Source organism: Rhea americana, unplaced genomic scaffold (genome assembly GCF_003343005.1).
Source record: "Rhea americana isolate MKP2758 unplaced genomic scaffold, rheAme1 scaffold_155, whole genome shotgun sequence".
In the NCBI taxonomy this organism is placed as follows: Eukaryota; Metazoa; Chordata; class Aves; order Rheiformes; family Rheidae; genus Rhea; species Rhea americana.
In genome coordinates, this window is record NW_028185650.1 from 788,875 (window position 1) to 811,781 (window position 22,907).

The following is a 22,907-nucleotide window of genomic DNA, read 5'->3' on the forward strand; positions in this document are numbered from 1 at the left end:
TATTTCTTGTTTGTTCTAGAAATATTGAACATTRGGTTAGAGGAAAACATAGGCTTTAAGGTCAGAAAAGATCAGCTGTCTTTAAAAAATATGTTTGTTTGTGTGGTGTTGCTACTTCCCACTAGTAGCACTCCAGGAGACATTTCATCCAAAACTCTTAGAGTATTTTTTAATTATTAACTTTGACACATTACCGTCAGGCCAGTGGAAGGTAAGTAACACKTTTATTCCCAGTTTACTGATAGGGAAACTGAGCCACCAAGAAATTAAAATAGTAAGCAGGAAATCAGGGGAACAGAAATTCATGGCAGCTGCCTCCCATCTGGTACTAAGCTAACTGCTGTCAAATTCCTGTATTTCCTTATCCTCTAATACCTTTTAGAGGCCATTTTTTTCCTGAGTAAGTAGCTCTAGAGAGTGGAAAATTGCAGGCACTACCTTATTTGCAACATACAGTTTACAATATAAAACCTTCAAAGGTCCAAAGATAACTTCTTTGTAATGAATTCAGTCCTCCCTGGTAAGGGGTTAGTCTGTTTATATATACATAGATGCATATATGTGTGTGTGTGTGTGTGTGTGTGTGTGTGTGTGTGTGTGTGTGTGTGTGTATACACACATACATATATATGCATGTATGTATATAGGATAGAGAAATGGAGTCAGGAAATTAAGTATTTCTGTTAAGAAAGTGTTCTACTACATATAATGTTTCCAAAATACTTTTTGGATCCTCATAGATAAAAACCCTCTAAAAATCCAAAAGATGGTTCAGCTAACCTAGAGAAATAGTTAAACATTACCAGGGCTCACAAAACTCATTTTGCTAAATCCCTAATGTTTTCTTTCCTATGCAACTCTCCAGGATTTTCCAGGGAAGGTTGGAAAAGTGATTTTTTCCCTTATGACTAAAGGAAATTGAGAAGTCAACTCAATACCTGAAAAGTAGTTTTCACATGAAATACTAAGGCTTCACCCAGACCATTGGAATTGCTGTATGGAAGCAGGCCAGGGTCCCCTCCACCCAGTGTCCTGCTTATAAAGGCAGCAGCTAGTGTCAGAAGCTTCAAGCAAGGCCAGAGAGAGATCTTCCAAAACAAAGAAATTAAATTCTGCCCCCATACTTGCTTCTCTTTGCCTTTATGTTTGTTACGCTCCACTATGCAGTTGCATGAGATCAGATGCTGGAGAAGAGAAAAATGCAAAAAATAACCTACCCTAATACTACATTTCATCCGGATCTCTAACATGTCAGACCTGATGGAAAAATGCAATATTACTACCAAACAGTTATCCTGAATCTGCTTCTTCTGGAAATACACAGAATGGCCCACTTCTTTTTCAGTTTTGATATTTTTTTGCCCTCAATGTCTTTCTACCTAAGTGAGTTCAACAGTTAAACTACGGTTTGAAGGTTTTCTTCAGCTCTTTCATTTTATTTTACTGACTGCCCCTTTGTTCTTGTTATGAATCAGGGAGAATAGAAGTTCCTGACCAAACTTATCTGTCATTTCTTTTTATTCATCTCCTTTCAAAGATAAACAATCACATTTTTTTCTATTACTCTTCCTGTGGGAGTTTTTCCATATGGCTTTGTCCTGTCACCCCTCTCTGAACTTCCTCTCATTCTTCAATAATCTTCCTGAGATGGACCAATACTGTACCCAATATTTTCAGATGAAGCCACATATCCCCTTTAAGCAAATACATTACAATTTTCTTTATATTACCCACAGTATTATCCCTTATGCAGCCTAACACAAAGTCCACGGCTGCACACTGAGGAGAATTAGGAACCTTGTAACAGTGAAAAGAACTTCCAGTAAGTAACGCTTAATATACAGGCAACAAATTAAAACGTCCATTCACTGCCCATTCACTGACCTCCTCTCCCAGGAGGTCCTCACAGCTCTCTCCGGCCTTGACTACTCTGAACTTTGTACAACTTGAACTTTGTATAACTTTGTACCATCCGCAAATCTTCCTACTTCACAACACTCTCTCTCTCTCCACCTCGCTCTTTACTGTGTTATGCAAAAGTGGACTGAATGTGAGACSTTGTCGCACCAGCTATTAGCCTACTTCTATAATGGAAATTAATTTTGCTTCTTTGCTTTTCTAAAAATTTTGATCGAAGACAACACTATCTCTTTGGAAGCCTATGACATACTAAAGCTCTTCAGAAAGTCTAGGCAAATTATCAACATCCTTATCTACTAGTCCTTTAGAGATCATGAGAATTTTATGAGAGCAGTGAGACATGATTTTCCTCTGTAGAAAAAAAAAAAAGGCAGTTAGAACCTCCTATATCATCCTTTTGCAGGTGTTTTACTGCTTACTTCCAATTACTGTTTCAATCAATTCCTCAAATGTGCACGTAGAATTTATTGGTCATTAAATCCTTGAATCTTATCCAAATCCTTTTTAAATACAGGTAACAACATTTAGCATCCACAAAGTGTTCTCATTCTTTCTAACWGTAACTCCTAGTTCGTAACACAAGCCCTTCTTCAGACACTGCAATTTCAGAGAACAAAATCTTCATTACAGCTAATAACTACTAGTAAAAGTAATATGACTAAAAGCTTACTGATTCTAAAAACAGAAATTTCAAGAAAGTTTATAGATAAATTTCCTTTAGATTAATATTCCAAATGCAATAGTACCTGGTTAGCATATGAGATATAGGAAAGAGGAAAGATTGAAAGTCAGAAACAAGCAAAACATGAGTTAAATCAACAAAAATAATCCATAAAAAATGAAATGTTATTTAAGAGTTCTTCCTGTTTTAATAAACCAAGATATTATTGGTGTCACAGCTAAAGATTGTACCTATATTTGTAATTCAAATATATGTGTGTACATATAATTAAAATTTATGTTTCTTAACTTGGCAGTGTCCCCTTCATAGTGATTAAATTAACATGGTTATTTCTGTTTACCAGCTTAGTGCAGCAACCTCTCTATTTATCAAGGTCCTTACACTGCAGTGGTAGAACGCGTACAATAATCCACGCCAGCGTCATTCCAATATCTGTTTTTCACTGAACTGCTRCCTCCAAAAGAATCACATTTTCACAGATCCTACAAAATGGTGGGCTTTTTCGAATTTTGATTCATCAAAATAGCTGCATATTGCCATCCTTAAACATTTAGTTCACAATGCATTGGAGGCTAAACAACTTTTCAATGTCTCTTTGAAACATAAATTAAAAACAACCATCCCGTTTTCTATACAATGTAATGTATTTGTTTTATAATGGATCATTTCCATCTCCACAGTAGCAGCTGCCACCCAAGCCATCATCTCTGTGCACTCGTAAGCAGCTCCATTTCCAGTTCTAATTGGGAACAGAGATACTTATTGGGTGAGTTCCAGCATGATCTATCACGCCAGAGACAGCTACTATGCAAACCAAAGCAACTCGGCTTCCAAAAACCCTCTTAGACAAACACTGACTTTGCACATAGATTCTTGTGTTTTTGTTTCTTGGTGCTGTTTTTTTGGAACATAAAAAGTGCCCGCGGAAACTATATATCAAGAGCCCATGAAGTGCTGTTTAAGATGGATAAATCCAAGGATATTACCTTAATAACCACTATCACTTTAAAATTATATAGGTGGTCTAAAAAAGCCACCTAATTCACAGCAAACAGAACTACTGCTGAGCAAATGCAGCCACTAAGCTCATTAACAGGATGTGGCAGGATGTGTCTGAAAGTGCAATGCAGTGGCTCAGCAAGCAATTAAATCCCATGACAGTTTAAAATGAGAATCTATCAGTGTCACAAGAGTGTGAAGCCTCAGTTTTTCCGCTGTTCCCACCCTTAGCATTTTATTTATGATGGCGTATTGGGAACATGGGAAGTCAAAAAGATTATAATGAAATATGCCATATAAAAACCAGATTAAGCCTGCTCTTCTTTGGGGAAATATGCAGAGAGAGAAGCTGTCTGTTAGCTGTCGAGTTTGCAAAAGATACCATCTTTTGGGATGGTGCTCTCTGCCAGCAGATAGAGTGCCCCAGGGGAAATGGTGGTGAAAAACCCAGACAAGCAGCATCCATCCATCCATCATATGCTCATCTCAACATCTCCAAGGCACAAATATAGTATTAGAGTGCAAAGGGTGGGGGCAGGGGGGACAGAATCCCTTAAGAAAGAAAGTGGAGACAATGCTTTATGTTGAATAGCTGGGTTTGGTAGCTTTTCTGTGTGTGCAAAACCAGATTCTCCTTAGCTTGCGTGCTTGCTACATTCATGGCCAGTATAGCAGTTTGCTGTTGTTCTTGGAATGGATGCATTCCCAGCAGCGACCAGAACCCGGAATGCTAAAGGTAGGGTTCTGCAAGYTTTTTTCTAAATATACCTCTGCGAGCACAGTGCAGTACTGACCTTCACTCCTCTTGCAGATCTGGATCTCCAAAACACTTCTTTCACTGCAGCTTCTCCTGTTATCCCAGGAGCAGATGCTCATGTTGTTGCCATTATGCTCTAATCCTGACCTGCCACAGTCCTGCTATCCCAGCCTGTCCTCTCCACGTTACCACAATTCAGCACCTATATGTAGCAATCTCTTCAGTGCCAGTTCTATATTTATAATTCTTTCCAACCTTGACCCACAGAACATTCTGCCACCCGAGCTCTGGGCCTCCCTTGGGACTAGACTACTGTTAACACAGACTCTCACGATGGGTCCATAAAGCCAAACAAATGCCCCTAGAGACTAGCATGCATCAAATGCGCTTTATTTTTAACCCAAATGAGATGCAGTAAAGCAACGGCTCTACTGGAGATTGAAAGGTTACTCCAGGAACCTTTTTGTCTCCTCCTCCAACTCCATCCTCAAATCTCATGTATACCATTGTACGGTAATCTTAATAATAGTATATTATCTCAAGGTCTCAAGGTAAATAGGACCATGATGTGAACACGACTCAAGCCAATGAGAATGATAAAACTGTTTTAGAACCAAGCCCACTTGCAAGAAAGAGGGAATTTGTTTCCTCGGAAACAAATCACCTTGTGTGGATAGAAGAGTTTGGAAGGCTGTTCTCCACAAAGCGAAAACTCCTCTTCAGGGGTCAGAGCACTGCTCTGCTCTGCGCCCACAACATGCAGCAGACTAAAGCCACTGGATCTTATTAAATACTCACTGAAAATTTTAGAGTCTACTGAGATAGACTCTCAGTACTGCCCCAGTGTACTGAGATTTGCACTGGAAGAGTGGAAAATCCTCATGTCTCCCTACTACATTTTCCTGCAAAGCTGCTAGCCTCATGGTAAGGCAGAAGCAGTGGAGGGTGGGCAAGGAAGTGAAAAAAAGGGTGCAGACAGAGAAAAAAAGAGGAAGCAATGATCTGTGATTATGAGGGAATTGTATACTTTCACTTTGCAATGTCGGCATAAAATGCAAAAAAAAAAAACAGGACAAGTCTTAAAGACCAGAATCCAATGGAAATATTCTGCCAGCACCCACCTAACATACTTCCCAGGATGTTACAACACAACAGGAGGGAGAAATAAGGCTGCAGAACACAGTACAGGTTCTCAGACATAAGGTTAAGCATTGTTTAGTTTAGCCCATCATCAAAATGTGGACTTTACAAGCAGCCGTATTTCTTTGGAAGACTAGAATGCCTCTATAAAATCTCACAATAAAAAAAACAGCCCTCCTGTTGGTTGTCTCTTGCAAGTTCTTTACAGATTTACTTCTCAGCACAGATATAAATCATTGTCACATATAATACACTGTACCTGCTTTTCAAAGACTGCCAAATTACAATATCAGCCTAAATGCTGGATCATATAACTACCCTCAGGGCTCAAATCAAAAGGAGTATTTCCCTTCAATAACATTATTCTAGCACTCATTTGTGTTCATGGTTGCTCTTGCATTTGCATTCTAAATGGGTTCACACTGCAAACAGGCCTTTTGCACCATCAGGTCACACAACTGCTGCAGACACTGCCAACGAACAGACACTGGGTAACTGCTACAATTTAGAGAAAGTTTTTGAGTAGAAAGTCTATTCCTTTGGGCTTTGCATCACCCTAACATGTTTCTGGCTTGTTTAGAGTAAGAGAATAATTTGCTCAACCTATCTGCAAGTGGTCACACAGATATATGCACAGCCACACAGGTTTACTGACCCATCAGAAGAACCAGTACCTGATTATTGTCTGGCAACAAGACAACAAACATCAGCAAACACCAGTCACTCCCATGCTGGGCAAGATCCACAAACAGTAACAGAGAGCAGACATCCACTGCAATCAACTGCCCTGTTCCTGTATATGACAGCACCAAATCATGCATAAAACCAGCCATTCTGTAACCCCGTTACAAATTCTGGGAGATTCTGCATAGCTTTTCCTCTCCCGCATCCAAGGCAGTGCAGGGGGACACCTCTAGTAATAGAAAAATCTGTGTAATGCAATTATCTCTGAACTGCAGTGCACAAGCATCCAAATTAATTCAGACCGGGCCTAGCAGAGCCAGCACTGAGCCAGAGCTGATAAACCTGCCAGAGCCAATCTGAGTCCTGCAAAGATCGTTGGGAGCCTGCACTGTGCTTTCTCATGCTTCRTATTTCAGGGGGGTTATTTGCTCGAGCTGGCTCCATATGTTCACACGATGCTGCACTCAGCTAATGAGGCCCTTCTGAAACCTAAAGCACTATGGAGCAAGCAGAGACACCCAGTCAGCTCTGAAGGCATCAGCATGGATGCAGCTCTGCTCAGCCAGATTCCAGGTGCCCTGGATCTGATCCTGCATCCCTCTCTGCAAAGCTCCCACTCAAGGACTGTAGTCCCCATGCAGGCCTGAGAAGTAGGATAGACACACTTGCCTCGCACTGAGTCTGAACAAGTCACAAGTCAGCTGCGCCAAGCAGAGTGGTTCAGCACCCATGGCTCAGTAAATATCAAACCTGCATAAACCACTGAAGAACAGAAAGGCCACAGCAAAGTGACTGGTGATTTTAACAAGGGATGAGAAGCAATCATCCTAGACTCTGCCCCGGGCATTGCTACAACTTCACTATGTGATCTTGGGCCAAACTCCAGCAAAGGTACCCTCTGTGTGTTTTCATCGTCTGTCTAATGAAGATAGTCTTCATCTATCCTCTAGGGCTTGGTAAGGCACGTTTAATATTCAAAGGCATTCAGATCTTCAAATAAAATGCACCAAATGCAAGGTGTTCTTACATGTTCTTGCAAAGYCAGGTTTAAAAACATTCTTTTTCTAGCCAAGAAAAACACTGAAAATGCGAGACAATTTTCATAAATGTCAGATTTCAGAGGCCAATTCACAAATTCCAAAGAGTGAGGATAATATTTACTCATMCTGGTAAGACGCATCTGACAGAAGAAGCTATATTGTTGAAAAATGTTATTATAAGGAAAGCTTCTAACAGAAACATGGCAAGAGATGCTAGTAGGTATCCTTTCAGAAATGGGAAAGAACAAAGCAAATCATCTGCTGAGATGCTCAGATCTGTTGCCACAAAAAGGCAAGAAATTCCAAGAGGCCTATAAAACGTTTAGACAAAAAGGTGAACTCTAGAATTAATAACAGATTGGTAAACAGGAAGATTAATGGCACCAGAGAAAATGCAGATGGTGAAGCCCAGCCTGCAGGCTCAGCAAGACTCTGAATAGGGAGGGGGGAAAGGCAAGGTGKAAACAAGGTGACCTTCAAAGCCACTGGAATGGGCACCAAAAGGCCGGCCAGAGGGCATCCTAAGACACAAATGTGCCATCTGGGCTGTCTCATAATGACATGAACAAGATTTATCTTTTTCGAAATTTGCAGGGAGGTGAAATGGGTAGCACCAGAAGATACGACCATTCATTCAAAAGCTGCACAATTAAATACATAGACTGGAAAATGATGCTATCTATTTCTGTAAAGAAAACATGAAAGAAAGACTGTCTAAGATCTCCCTGCATATCCCCACCCAGGAAGGTGTCATGTCCAACTCATAAAACCTGTGCAAGTAGGATGTGGGAGAGAAGCGAGACTAGTTTTAACAAAACAAATGTTTCCTTGAGGGTTTATGCTTTAGGTTTAGGATGAAGACACAAAATCTCAGCACAAACTGCAAAACAGCCTTTTAAACCCATGAAAGCATAATTTTTGCCCATCTTGGCATAAGCCAATCCACTCCAGATGGCAATTTTTGTGTTGAAGGCAGGTAAAGACTCCTCAGACACATCTCTGTGTACAGTATCTGCTTATACAGAGTTCCCTTGCTTTATCTCAGTGCTCAGCTGGGCCTCGAAACTCCTAATAAGCTTCATTACATGGCCCTGCGAATGCCTAGAAGATTTGAATTCTTGTCTACAGGAAAAAGTAGGAGACGGAAATCTCCTACCACAGTCCTCTGGGTAGCCTGACTCTTTCAGACCTGATGCTTAGATCATTGAGGTTATCCAGAAAAATTAAGAAGTAAATGTGATCTCACATTTATTAAATACATCAATTAAATACCACACTGGSCAGTGCTACTAGGCTTAAATGCAACAATGCTATCACTAAATCAGCCCTCTAGAAAATAAGCTAAACATGTTCCAGTAAAACATTCAGAGGCTTTTTAGAAGAAAACCAACTAAGTAATCACATTACAACTCACCCTGGAAAACAGCAGACCCTAGCTCTGGAAGTCCAGCACAGGAACTGAATACACACACCTCTTTTCCTTCCAGCCTGACTCAAATACACCAAATCAGATGATTTCAGGCAAAAGTGGTCCAGCTCATTCAGTGTGCTAAGTTTATAATGTCTGAACATTGTTGATTCTGATGGACTGCATACCAACTGCAAGGAAGGTACTAGCATGACCTCCAGTCACAGTATGGACCACGGTTGCTGGATGACCTTGAGTGGTTTGTGCAAAGTCTGTGCAGTCCCAACATTGTTGTATCAAGCAGGCTTGATTCAAGTGAGCTCGTGTTTTTCTCACAAGAGCTGCCAACAGAGTACATATGGTGTACTCTGATCCACAGAGGACATCGGTACGTACCTCCATCCAGATAACCTCATCATTTGGCTCTACTTACTGCTTCTACAGCAGAACAGTAATGAAGAGATGAAGTAAACACCTGAAAACACTACAGGGACATTGAGGAAGGAATTAAGGAAGAACAGAGTAGAAAAATAGCAAGATGGAGGCAAGGCATTCCTTTTCCTTCCTTCTACTGCAGCTAAACTTGTTCTGAAAACCGCCACACAAAAGTGAGAAATGTGGAAGCTTTGGGCCTTGAATTATGCCCTTTCAGCATCTCTCTCCTTTCTCCTCTCTGCAAATAGAGAAACACTGTAAACTGCTACATCCTAAAAAAGTACATTCTAGACCTTCTCCTCACCTTACAAAATACAGTGAAAATAGATGATAATGGGGGAGAGGGAGAGCTAGCCATGCAAGGGAGAAAGAAAGTGAAATAGAGAATTATTTGCTCTTCTCTCCTTTCTCCCTGTTCAGCTTTCATTTTCCTTTGTTCATCTAACGTTGAGCCAAACTAAGCCAAAGGAGCTGCTGTGCTGGGCTACAAGATTGATGGCTGCAGGCAGACTCCACAGTGAAGAGACGGATGACTGGTCATTTCCCCCGATGCACGGAGAAACATCCATCCTTGCAGCCATACTGAGCCCATTTGTGCTCCTTTTAAAAAGAGAGATAAGCACAGGCAGCCGGAGGCACCTGAGTGTCCTTCTTCCTCAGAAGGACACAGTTCTACTCCTCCAGGTTCCTGGAGAAGGTCGCTCTGTCCAGCCCTGAACATCTGGCTGTGGGATTTGCTAACTCTCTCCCTCCCCCAGCAATCATCCATCTATTAGAACACAGTGCAGGTCGGAAGAAAACGGTGAAGAGAATGGTGTGACAACCTCATCAATCTACAGCTACATGCTTGGCTATTTAGTTTCCTTTACGCTATTCCTAAACCAAGGTGTGTGCGTGTGGTGGGGGGGGGAGGCATTGCTACTGATATGAAAGAGCACATTGTGGAAATGGCAACACGGAATGGAGTAAGTCCTTATGACTATTAGAATGTTGTGCATGTACTAAAGCAGTAGGGAACTAATTAAGATTCAGGATTGAAAGGCAAAACAAAAAAGTTGGATGCACTCTGGTTCCATTTGTAGCACTTGCTGAGAGTTCAGATGTATTAGCAGCAGCATCTTTAGCACAGAGAGGTTAGTATTTTTATTTTGTTCATCCAAATACTAAAAGAAAGCTCCATGGAAGTATATTCTGTAAATATATTTACAGTGCCATCCCTAGTATAGCAGCTTCCGAGGCACAAAGCACTTAATCCCAACTCCTTTCTATTTAGTTAATAGTCTCTTTGTTTGCTGATACTGTCCTGGTCTGTAGCATTGCTCACAGATGCAGCCTCTGTGCTTCCAGTTCTCCAGCCATGCTGCTACCTCACTTAGGCAACGAGCGTTACAAGGCAGATGCACTCATAACATCATTTACAAATGCAGCATCACTGCAGAAATTCCTACAGCTATGAGCTTGACTTTTGTCAGAATAGCACATATCTGTAACTGTCATTCACAGACATTGTATCAAGGAAATCAAGAGAAGACATAAGCATTCAGCATCTCTTTAAAAGACTAAGATATGAATCACATGCGTAAAGTGCTTAAATGCAGTTTTAGCACTCTAACTGCATGATCCAACTCTGAAACTTTGGCTTTTATTCCCATTATGCAACATTGTTTATTCTAGGCCAACAACAGAAGGATTTTCTCTACAGCTTTGTAGGACATGCATAGGATATTAATCATAACATAKATGTTTCTAGGGCATCTACCTGTGCATCCTGGGAGCAATTACATACATTCAGAAGTACATCATTTCCATCAGAAGGAATAAAGTTTTCATCTTTTCACCTACATCAAGAACCAGCTCTTTAGCTGATGGAAACTGCTGCTCTCTATAGTCTTCAATAGAACAATATCCACATAAAACAACAGAGGACCTGGACCTAAACTGTTTTGTTTGGTTAAGAGGACTAATGCTCTAAGTGCATCCTAATTGAGATACCTGGTCTGGAAGAGGATGTATAAACATGCCATACATGTATGCTATTCTTCATTCCCCTCGAAATGCACATTGCAGTGGCCCTCCTTCCCCCAAGGAGTTTACTGTTGGGATTGGACTCCAAGGCAAATACTAGTGGTGTCTGAATTCTGAAGCAAAAAATACCAGTATTTTATTAGGCAATCAAATGCAAAATGCAGGGAATATTGAAATGAATTGTAATCCAGTAAAAACATACTTAATATCTGTCAGGTGTAAGATGATTATGAGGCTGTAAAATGTTTACCCCAGAGAATGGGAATGACAGATTGAAAACATCCACCAGGGAAGGTGGTGGGAGGTACAGGGATGTGGGAGAGGAAGCTATCACGTTGTTCATTCTACTCTCAGCAAATCTGTAAAGTCTGGCTTGTAACATATCAGATTGGACTTAATATTAACATTTATTGCTCTTTTCTTTGTATTATGCACTGGAAAAATATCACCTGCTATAAATGTTATAATATTTCAGACTACAAAACAATTTCATTTGCCAGTTACCAGGAGAACAATAAAATTGAATATAAGTAAAAGATCATATTTTGAATGCAATGACATTCCATAATCTCTGCTATTTTTTGTCAATATTTTCTTACATAAAAGAGTGTGTAGGGTATATTACATCGTTGATCTAGTAACACTGTGATTTTACTGGGCTCYATCTTGCTGGATGCTAAGTACCAAACCTGCAAGGCTGGTCCAACCAAGTACTTTATACATAAATTTAATTTAAAGAATGTGACTAGTCCCATTAATTTCAAAAAGATCACTGATATTCTTAAAGTTGAAGCTCAGGTGCTTTCCCTGTCTGGGACTAGACAGCTTGGCATCTTAGAAGACAAAGCCCTGGGAACCTGATCCTATAAACCCTTGTTCACATGATTACCAATAAACTCCAAGAATTACTCACGTGAACATACAAAACAGATGCAGTGCATTAGATAAAAAAYGACAAATTACCTAGAATCTTGCATCTAGTCCTTGCATCTAAACTATTCTTGTGCTCCACAAGAATCCTTTTGCCAACACAGGTTCTTTGATTTAAGGAATTGGTACTGGCTATACTGTAAGTGCCAGGAGGCTCACCAGCAAAGCTGCTCAGGTTCAGCTCTAGTTGAAGACTTCTAAAGGGCAGATTATGCTTCCCAGCTGCTCCTCTCCTTTGCTGCAGAGCATATTTGGGCCTTGGGGAAAACAAAATTGTCAAGTTCAAGTAGTTCCCTGCATATCATCCCCTGGCGCTTCCCCAGGGGTTTTCCCATACCGCTCCCTCCTGACAGGCCTTGAGGGAATTGCTTTGACAACCCACCCCTAACACCCTCAAGGCCTATTCAGGGAGCTCTGAAACAGTCTTTCAAAACACTCTTTTCTTCTAAAGAGAGAATCCCATACCTCAGCTTACTCCTCTCTTTTTAAGATTACAATCTTTTTATTTCAGAAATAAATAATCCTGATGGTTACTTACAGACAGTGATATTAACTTTATAGTAAAGTAATAAATCCCACAGCATTTTACCTCTCCCAYAGGAACAATATGTCTTCTACAGACACTGCATTCACAGTTAGACCTTGGCAGCTTAAGAGGCATGTGCTGAAGGACCTTCCCAAAGAGGCTTCCAAGCAGCCTCCCATCTCTCCCAGCCAGACATAGGCCAGAAGCACAGTCAGCAAGAGTAGTGAAAGAGCAAAACAATGTAATAGATAACGAAGCAAGGACGGTAGGACCACAAGCAAGCCCCTATTTAAGCAGTCATAGATATTTTAAGGCGATGCCATCCCAACTGCCTTAGCCCTCCAAGCTTTCCTCACATCTCGTAGAACGTGGCCCCAAGAGACAGCCCACAGCCACACTATAGAAGCTACGATGAGTTCATCAGCACAACKCATTCCTTCAATGAATTCCATTCACCTACAACAGTGATCCAGTTGCTCCAAATCATTCTTCAAAATGGGCTGGCTCCAAAGTCACCATAACCTCATAAATCATAAAAGTCATATATTTTTCACAAATATATTAAATACAGTTGAAACTACAATTCCAATTGCACTGGAATTGCMCTCTGTGTGGCTGCATGGTTTCTGCAATACTGCCTTGCGTAGGAGGGTGCCTATACATGCAGTCTACATTCTCATTCTCTAGGACAAGACTTGGACAACTCAGAAAGGTAAAGATATAACACTTTCCAAAATTGGCTTATCTTGTGTAGTTGCTACTTCTGTGTTAGCCTGATCACTACAGCCAGCAGAGTCTGACTTCAATGGGCTTTTGATCAAATCCCAGAGAGGTTCCAAAACACAGTGGCTTCTTCCAGCAGCTTTCTGCTAATTATGTAAGCTGGCTCAGCCACATAGAGACCAGGAGTCATCCCATGCAATTCATGTGAGCAATCTTAGCTAACCAATACAGCTCTTAGGTTAAAATTGTGCATTTTAAATACTTGTAGTGACTTGTTCCAGATCAACCCACAAATGAAAGACAAACAATTCACACAAAGTTAGTCCTGTAAATTCCAGTAGCATGACCATGGAGTCATAAAAAATTGTTTTTGTTTTCTTGACTAGATCATTCATAGAATATTATTATTAGCTCATTCTAGAAATGAGTGTGTTGGATTTCCATACCCATGAAATCCCCTTTTGGCAAAATACACATTCACTCACATCCTTGAACCTACTGGGCTGAATTAGAATGCGAAGAATTTGCAGCTTATCACATGTAATGATACCCAGCAAGGACAGTACATGATTTAAAGGAGAAGTTTCCACAGCCCAGTTAGCCATGGTAGTTATGTAGAGAAAATAAAAGAAGACCAGTTAATCAGTGGCCAAAAGGAAGCAAGAAGAGTTGCACAGTGCAAAATTTGAGTTATCTTTCTACTGTTTATGCTGCTGTACCAGCCTTACAAAATCTGACTCACCCATTCAGCTATGGCAAATCTCTTTTTCAGTATAAATGGGTGTGTAACAAGTTACTTGTTTTTCATCACCACCATGGTACACATAAGCTGGTTTTGTGCCAGAGTTGGTAGACTTTCATAACAATTTTGCAAGGCTACATGCTGATGGCCAAAATGTTTAATACCGGCATTTGAAAGGCTTGGCAAGTGACATACTTTATTCATACCTTCCTTTTTATTTAAGATCTCCCCTACCCCTCCCAAGCTCTATGCAAACATCTGCTACGTAACTCTTAGGCACTTCTCTGAGATAGACAAGTTAGATAAATGTTTTAGCACCTCCATTTTATAGATTGAGAAGTTGAGAGAAAAAGAGATTTTCCATTGTCCTTGCAGCTGTGTAGTCCTGTAGGGGGAACAAGTGATACAAGTACGTGATAGTGTGCCAGAACACTAAATGCAGAGGCTGGCACTTCTCAGGCAGACTGGCAGTGGGACAAAGTCATTTCAGTGTAGAACTTCTACAGTTTGATTCAGTGTCAGTGAACGCACGTATAGGGGGASAGCTTCTCTAGTCTCCTTAATGCCATGTAAAAAAGGAAAGCAAACTTTATCTGGTCAGAGATTTGGAGTGGCAAGGGTCCTCCTTGTAGGAGGGATTTAAGGGTGGTGGATGGGATGGGGTGGAGTCTTGGCTATTCACCGCCGTAAGAGGAAGGAGCAGATTCACAAGGCAGTCCCACACTGACTCTTTTGGTGATGGAAAGTCACTGCTTCTAACCTGAGTCATGGCTGGATGTGTAAAGGCCATACAGCAGTATCTCTCCTGTGGTGCTATGCCCTGCTGTCTACAATCTGAAGACAAGATTAGTGGAAAAYTGAAGCCTACTGTTTTTATTCAACGGCACTGATGGAGTCAACAGTAAACTGCAGGCTTATTTGATGAACAAACACCTACTTTAAACACTTACTCAAGTTTAGGCCAATACTTAGGTACTCTGGTGGATAAAAAGCATGAAAATAGGCCCAAGCAGAAATCAGCATTTACTTTAGTTTAAATAAAAGCTAGTGCTGATTWAAAAAAATGAAACTTCTGCCTATTCTTATGAGAGGTTTCCAGTTTGCTAAAGGAATAATAGGAAAAAAGAGTTGGAGTGTTTGGGGATTCCTAAAGTCAGGCTAAATGTTCCCTTTTTCTTACCCATTGAAAGCACTAATTAAATCAAAAACAAAACAAAACAAAAAGCTTCCAGTATCCCTGCTCCCAGATTTGGATTCACACTGTAAAGCTCCTTTTTGTTCCAAAGTTATACAGAAATGTAACATATGTGTAGAAGATACAACAACTTCAGACTTCAGCAGGGCCACCGGACAGATATTGTGCACTCTAACACATCATATGAGAACTAAAGCTCATCCACTCTTCCCCTCACAAAAGGTTAAATATTTTTTGTTTTCTTATCCATGAAATGCCAAAAAAGAAAGGTTGACAGGAGCAAGCAAAAATGAGATCTGCTCTATTTCAACCAGAAACTACAGATCCATGTGGGAACTGCTCAGTAAAATTCTTTAACAAGAGTTTTGCACTTCTTCAGATATGAAACTCAGCACTGTCCACCCTCTATGAGCTTGAGTTGTTTGATATCTGACCTACTATTTGCCTACCATTTGAGCTAAATACACTAGAGAACAGTTGGTTTGGCATAACTGACCAAAATCAAATCCCATTTCTGAGGAATAGTGTTTTAAAAACAGGCTATTCTTGCCACAGGAAAAAAAAATCTACTAAAAAGTTAACTCATGCAGCAGGCTTGATCCCTCTCTTACCTTAGCTTCAACACCCATATAGTTCCATGCATTCCTGTAAAGGTAATTCCTCACTTACTTCAGTTWATGTGAAGCAGAGTCAGACCCTGCTCTTACAAAAATCACATTATTCACTGCTCCCTCTGCTGGCCTTGCAGCAGCAGCTATTCGCGCAGATGCCTGACTACGAAAGCAGACACGCACGGAGCAGAGCCCTTTTCCAACCCTATCACAGCTAAACACCTGGCAGGTGGAATCAGGGATTATTCTGTGAAAATGGGAGAAAAGAAACCTAATAGCCATGATATTTTGAAGTACTGCAGAATATATTGTAAAAGACGAGGAGGAATTTTTTAAAAGCTAAAGTACTTAAAAATGCAGAAGCACCTGAATAATAAGCAGATTATCAAAAAAACTTTTTAATTTCAAGATTTTCGAGGGAATACAGCATATGACACAGAAGCCTGTTAACAGGCWGTGAAAGTCCAACTTATAGGTGAGATCTAGATCAAGTCAGCACAGAACAACAGTCCTATCTGCTTGTCATTTCCTATCTGCTTGCTGTCAAATCACATCTGCCCCCAAATTTAGGTTTCATCATAGCAAATTTTTATAAAATCCATGGATGGTTAAAAAAAATAAAATAAGTTCTACACAAAAGTAACTTTGGTAAAATCACATCTGCAAACCCATCATAAGTCTGAAGAATTGATGTATTGATATTATAGTTCCATTTGAGAATGTCCTATCCAATTCATCTAAATTTTACAGAAGTRTTTTTTTATTTGGCACCAGAATTGTCTTCCCAATTTTAAAACTAATATAACCTTGTTAGCAAATTTTAGAGGGGGATCACAGCTAGRGTTTATAATATAACAGGAAGCTAGTTCTGCCTTTAATTACAGAGAGGTTTCCATTCATTTAAATAGTAGCAAAAGTTCTTATTAATAAAAAAATTCATCTTTTCTTCCAGTGTGCATAATGAAACACTACTGTCTTGTAGTACTGCACAAGAACTAAAGTGTGATTATGGAGAGAATGATTGGAATTAAAAGTGAAACTAGTCAATATCAACTGGCCTGTGAAAAATGCTAAAAGGAAATTCTCATGAAATTAGYGTTTTGAATTATTTTTAGGCTCAAATACTTTTGAGTGACATTAGACATGTCAACAAGAGAAAGAAAAAAGAAGATGGAACTTAGGAGAACTGATTTTTTTCTGTGTTCAGCTCTACCACATATCCCCTGTTGGACCTTCGTCCAAGTAATTTATTATCTCTGTGGCTCATTTGTCCATGTTGTAATAAAAATACTTCTTTTGTATATTTTGTATGTTTGGATTGTAAGAGCTCATATAAAAAGCCTGTACAACATCTCCATGATGGTGGTGTAACATGTTGCTTGAACGTCTAGATGTTGTCATACAATAAGTGATACTAATGATAATTCTGCCCTTTGCTTTTTAACTTCCTGGTAAAATGCCCCATTTTAAAGAGCATTGACTTCCCCAGATCTGCTGAGCTGGTCCACAAGAGCTGGGGACACTCATTACTTACTAGGAGAAACACAGCATCTTATACAATGAGACATAGTATCCACAAGGTATATTGAGATGCTTGAAAGAAGTAACAGGTTATCCGTAAAGACTCAGTTCATTCATTCCCAAACACACTCACAGGGGTATATCCCACATGTCAGATTTTTTAAAAGGTAAGGCATTGCATAAGTGGCATCTAAAAAGCTGGTAGCAGTATTTACTTTAAAGAATTCCATCCAAGTCCATCACCGCAACTAAAAATACTTTYTAGCTATTTCTACCTCTTCAACAGCTGGTAAAAGAAAACTATTTTCTACAGTTCAGCTAAACACGAAACTGCCCAGAGATAAGTAATAAGACATACACTAGCACAACACACCAGCTCATTCTCACCAGAATAACAGCACATACAAACTGTCCTCCACACCCACCAAATGGGTAGGAAGGCCGCCAGCTGTGAGCTCTCACTGTTGGATTTCAGTCCAAAATCAAAGGACAGTAATGAACTGAGACAAGAACTTTCCAGGCAGATTCTTTATACTTACATAGCACATGAAATTCTTCAAAGGTCTGCGTATGTCTGTATGTGTGTAGGTATGAATCTATCTATTTTTAGCCATCTTGTAGCACTGAAGTAGGACACTACCAATTTAAATTCCACCAGAGTTTTTGGCCATAAGCACCCTATTTGCTCTCATCTACATAGCTGCAAAGCTTGTGTAATACCCTGACTGTCAGCAGGATTTACTGTGGTTAATACTATTTCCACAACGTTGACACCTGACCCAACACAGAATCATAGTATCACCCAGTACCACAAAAACAAAAACATTTTGGACAAGGAATAATTAAGACTTGAAGGGACTTTGGGTGTAATCAAGAACATTTCTTCAATTTTTAACCCTTATCTTCCAGCTGCTCAGATATCCTCCTGTTCCTCTGGAATAAGACTACCCAGTTCAGCCCAGTCCTCTGCCTCACCCACTCCCCTTCCCAGACTCACAGACTTCCCATGCTCAGGCCCTTTTACTGGGCAGAAGGAGAAGAGCCAGTTGAGGAGTGTGGAAGTATGCCTTGCGTCCTGTCCCTCCATCTCTCCCCACTTAAGTGCCATGCAAATACCACTCCCCAGTTTTGCAGGGAATCAGGCTTACCCATACTTGGTGGCACAGAACAAAATATACAACTAGCCTTACGAATACTATGAGAGTATTAACACCTAATAAATTTATCATCGTGTACCTAGAAAACCACAGTATTACTAATACATCAACATATCAATGTACATCAATGTAGCCCATGATTGGGTATTTATTTCAGATCTACAACACYGTTCATAGGTGTCTTGGTTGCTATACTCTAGTGACTCATGTAATAGCCTGAATCCATTACAGCGCTGAAAACTTGGCTGCTATTGAGCCACAATGATTGGTTCTGAAGATATGATATGAATGTACCACTGAAAGATGAAGACCAGCCTATGTGTAACTAAATAACAGGAATACTGTGTATAATTCATAAGGGCCTAGTAATAATATTGTATCGTCTGTATCGTCACTGAAGCAGCTATTTTAAGTAAGCTTTGGCAATACTGTATTTCTACCACATATCTACTGGATGGGACAGAAGATGCTTAGAAATTAAATTAACATGCTAATTTCTATATCCTTGATCAAATAATTTTGCCAGAACAATCCACGCACTTAACTCAGAGTACAATGGCAGAAGTCAATGGACATTCCAAGGCTGCATCAGCAACTTCTATTCCAGTGTCCTGATCTTCACAGCTTTGGCTGTAGCTATTCTTAAAACAAAACACCTCAAAAAAAAAAAAGAGCAACAGACCTAGACAATAAAAGCATCCCTATTAAGCTATTAAGAAGCAGAAACTGACCCAAGAAAAACATTGTAGTGCATTTTCACTTTACAAAAAGAGGAGATTGTGTTGGAACATGTTTATTTTTTTCATCAGGTTTTGGTATTACTATGCATGAGATTCTCACTCCCTGAGCTGGGCCATGCACTTTGCTACCTACAGCTTCAAGGTGCCAACACTGCAAACATAAGTTATAACTATAAATATTATATTATTACTAAATGATTTATTATATTCTTGGATTGTTTCTCTGCTCACAACACAACAGTTTGATTCTACTTACTGACCAGCTGCCAATTAGCTATAATTTATCTCCCCAAAAATTCTAGGTCTATGAATCTCCCAAATCATGCAAAAGTCCCAACTTACCTCTACAACAAGCCACACAAAAGCTCAGATGCAATCCAAGAAAGTATTCACACCCACCTATACTGATCCCACTGACTGCTGGATGGAAAACTTTTGTAGCTAAGATCTCCTTCTATCTGTTACATTGGCAATATTAGTAGAAGTCCTTCCGAATAATTAATAAAACATAATAAAACCAAGGTTTAGCCTGAATTTGATACTATAGAATTGCACTGCTTGAATATATTGTAGTACTCATGTATAAGCAGTTCAACAATCTCCTGTATAAAAATCAGCTACCCACATATTAACGTAGCACAAGCATAGCAAACTCTAGATAGTTGCTGAGAATGGCTCTAAACCATTAGTAGGACATCCAAGACCCAAGCATAGTGAAACCATAATTTCTTCGAAGTTTACTTGAGATATCTTTTATTCCTCATCCCTGTGCTTCTCTGGGGATCTTAAGTTGCCATATCTGTGCTCCACATAGTCACCTCATGTTTAACTAAGGAATAAAGAGGTCAACATGAGGTAGGCAGAAAATGAGATTCCTAGGTTCACCTACTAGGCTTCACTACAGTAGGCCCTGAAAAACATACAGGACTTCTGCTGCCCATGTTGCAAATAAAATAAACTACATTTTTCTCAGAATTGTCAAAAGTTACTTTTAAATGGAGTTCCAATGTTTTCCATAGGTTTTATTCTTTTAAGCCAGTGGAGGAAAAAAATCTCTTTTTCAGCTAGTGACTCTGTTTTGGATATTCACAGATGGAGAGAAATTATTTTGTGGTGTAACTTGTAAGAAAAKTTAATCACTAGATAGAAATTGGTTGGAAAATAGATTTAAATGGCAGAGTAATATAACTTCCCTTATTTGGCTGCCATTGGCAATGCAAAAGAAGCTGCACTCCTGAGATGAAGAGGAGATGTTTATAGGAGGAAAAACAACAGAGAAATGGACATGCTGAGGTCTCTTTATCTGATAACTTTGTGGTAATTGCCTTTCATGCCCTGTGGCATGTATGATACACTAATTCAGCATTCAGTGAGTACAGCAAAAAAGCATAATGCAAACAAAGAAGTGTCGAACTCGATACTACTGCTCTACCTTACTAAATCAGCAAGGTGCAGCGCTGTTTGCCTCATCACAAAATCTCATGCAGAGATTTCTATGGGGCCACACTATTCTCTTCCTTGAGCCAAGTCACTTCCATCAGTGTAAACTTGACTGATTTCAACAGTTCTCTTTGACTGACTCTAGGAGTCTAGGAGGTCCGGTTCTATTTGCTGACCGAGATTTTGTCCTTGGTTTGAACCCCAGCTGAGTAGTTATAGGCATTTCTTCCTCTTGTCCAGCTGCTCGTTGACATCTCCTATCTTGAAGACATGGAGCCTTCAGAAACCTGTTTCTGCTAAAATCAACAAGAATTTTGCCTCTGATTTTACTGGGGTTACAAATTGTCTCTTTATCTTCTCTTCCTCCCTCTTCACCAACCGCTGCATGGAAGCAAAGTCATCAGTATTCTTGTGCATAGCTCAGTTCCCAGACAACACCTTCTGTCAAACAGGTTTTTTTAATATTCTTAATTTACATTTTGGGGTTTTCTTCTGTACGGTTCATACTGGCAGTGTCTTGCCTCTTGAAAACCACATACAGCTGTGAGTGTGTGTATTCCCTCTTTCTTGTAACAGCTGACCCCAAAGACAGCAAGCCTTTAGTGCTAGCTGCAGGGAAGAATGCACCACACTACGCTCTACCTGACACAGCTGCAGCTCTTCTGTATCTGCTTTATAGTCACTCATTCAGCAWCCAGACTCATCACTTCCCATAGTTTATGGTGGGGAAAATGTACAAAGGACAAGAATGAAAGAATTGGACTCAGGCACATATCCCTGAGGACTAAGGTACACATGTCAGCACACACACATACACAAATGTGGCATATCCTCACTAATTATTATTATTTACTGTTTGGAATCAAGTAGTACCCTTGGCTCCTAGTCCTGTTATGAAAAATCTTACCAGTACTGATAAGATAAGATCAGTACTATTCTGCGCATATAGCAATCTTCCTYGCAAAGAGTAGGCAGCAGATGCCAGAGTGAGATTTTTTATTACTAACACACTGAGGCAATAATTAGTAATAAATTGATCCTTTACATCCTTATGAATTCATTAGCAGATGCCAGGATTCACCTCCACAGAAGGTAAATTCAGCTTCCATTGCATTCAATACAAGTTGTGCCTATTTCTATAAGAGGTGAGTTGCGTGCAGAGGTTTTGATAGTTATCATTACAGCAAATTGAGTAAGATGCAACAGACGCAAAGAGAAATGGATGGAAAGTGGCAAAGGTACAGTCCAAGGTCTAAATGCCAGGTTGCATATATGCCAGCTGCTTTGCAGCACAGGCAAGAGAGAGACAAACAAATACCTACCAGGTTTAATTTCCAGTAGTTTCAGCCTGGAATCCTCGGGGGGATGCAAACGCCTCTTTTTGCGCCAGCAACGTGCCGGGTATGTGTAAAGTTGACCTGGGGCCAGTCCTGAAGATAAAAGGCAAATAATAAATACAATCACGTTTCAGTTTGTAAACCAGAAGCACTGTCTCTGGCATCTTTGTTCTTGCCCTCCCAAGATCTCCTTGTTGTAGGGTTCAATCCCACAAATTGAGAGACAAAACTATGCACTCAAGRCATACAGCGCTCCAGAGGCTCATCAGCACCTCGCGGGACCAGGCCTACAGAGAATCTAGGTCTCCTCACACACGTCACTCTGCTCACTGAAACCAGAGCTTCACATAAATAATTTGTGATTTCTTCAGGGTAAATAGAATTTCAGGCTCTCCTGGGTCACAGGGGCGATGCCTCCTCAATGGGTAGAGAGGGCCCCTTGGGAGAGAAGAGATAAAGTTCCAACACGCAAATCAAAGGGTCCTTGTGCAGAGATCAGCTCAAGGAATTTSTGTCTCCTGAGCAGCAGGAAGCTAAGGTCCATTGGGTTTGGCTAGCTAGACTCTTGTTTTTTAAAAAAAATCTTGACTTTTATTTAAAGACAGATTCTTCTGTCTCATTATTACCTTCCTCATGCATACACCTTAAAGGAGGGAGGAGATAGAGCAGCAATGTTTATATCACTGCATGCTCTATTGAATCACATTTGGCATTGCTGGCCTGTGTCTGAGTTGCTCCGGCTCTCATGACGGACAACCCTTAGCCAGTGTTCAAGCTACACTTTGCTCTCTGTTGTATTCAGAACACAGCAGGGCATCACGAATGCATCAGTACTAGGGGAATACCATGCCAAGTGCTACTGAGCATTGTCAGCTCCCCTAGTTAGTTGCTCATG

The 22,907-nt window shown here is 40.2% G+C and overlaps 1 protein-coding gene across 7 annotated transcripts in view; it reads right to left on the reverse strand.

The window, feature by feature from the left end:
* The window catches only part of DPF3 (double PHD fingers 3), a 164,350-nt gene that overhangs the window by 65,359 nt on the left and 76,084 nt on the right, over positions 1 to 22,907 (reverse strand). For all 7 annotated transcript variants that reach the window (XR_014895220.1, XR_014895219.1, XR_014895218.1 and 4 more), the window contains one exon: positions 21,998 to 22,105. Coding sequence is in view for 4 of the 7 variants with exons in the window: in XM_085299826.1 (XP_085155952.1) it covers positions 21,998 to 22,105 (108 nt within the window). In the remaining 3 variants the exon portion in view is untranslated. The remainder of the gene's footprint in view (positions 1 to 21,997; positions 22,106 to 22,907) is intronic.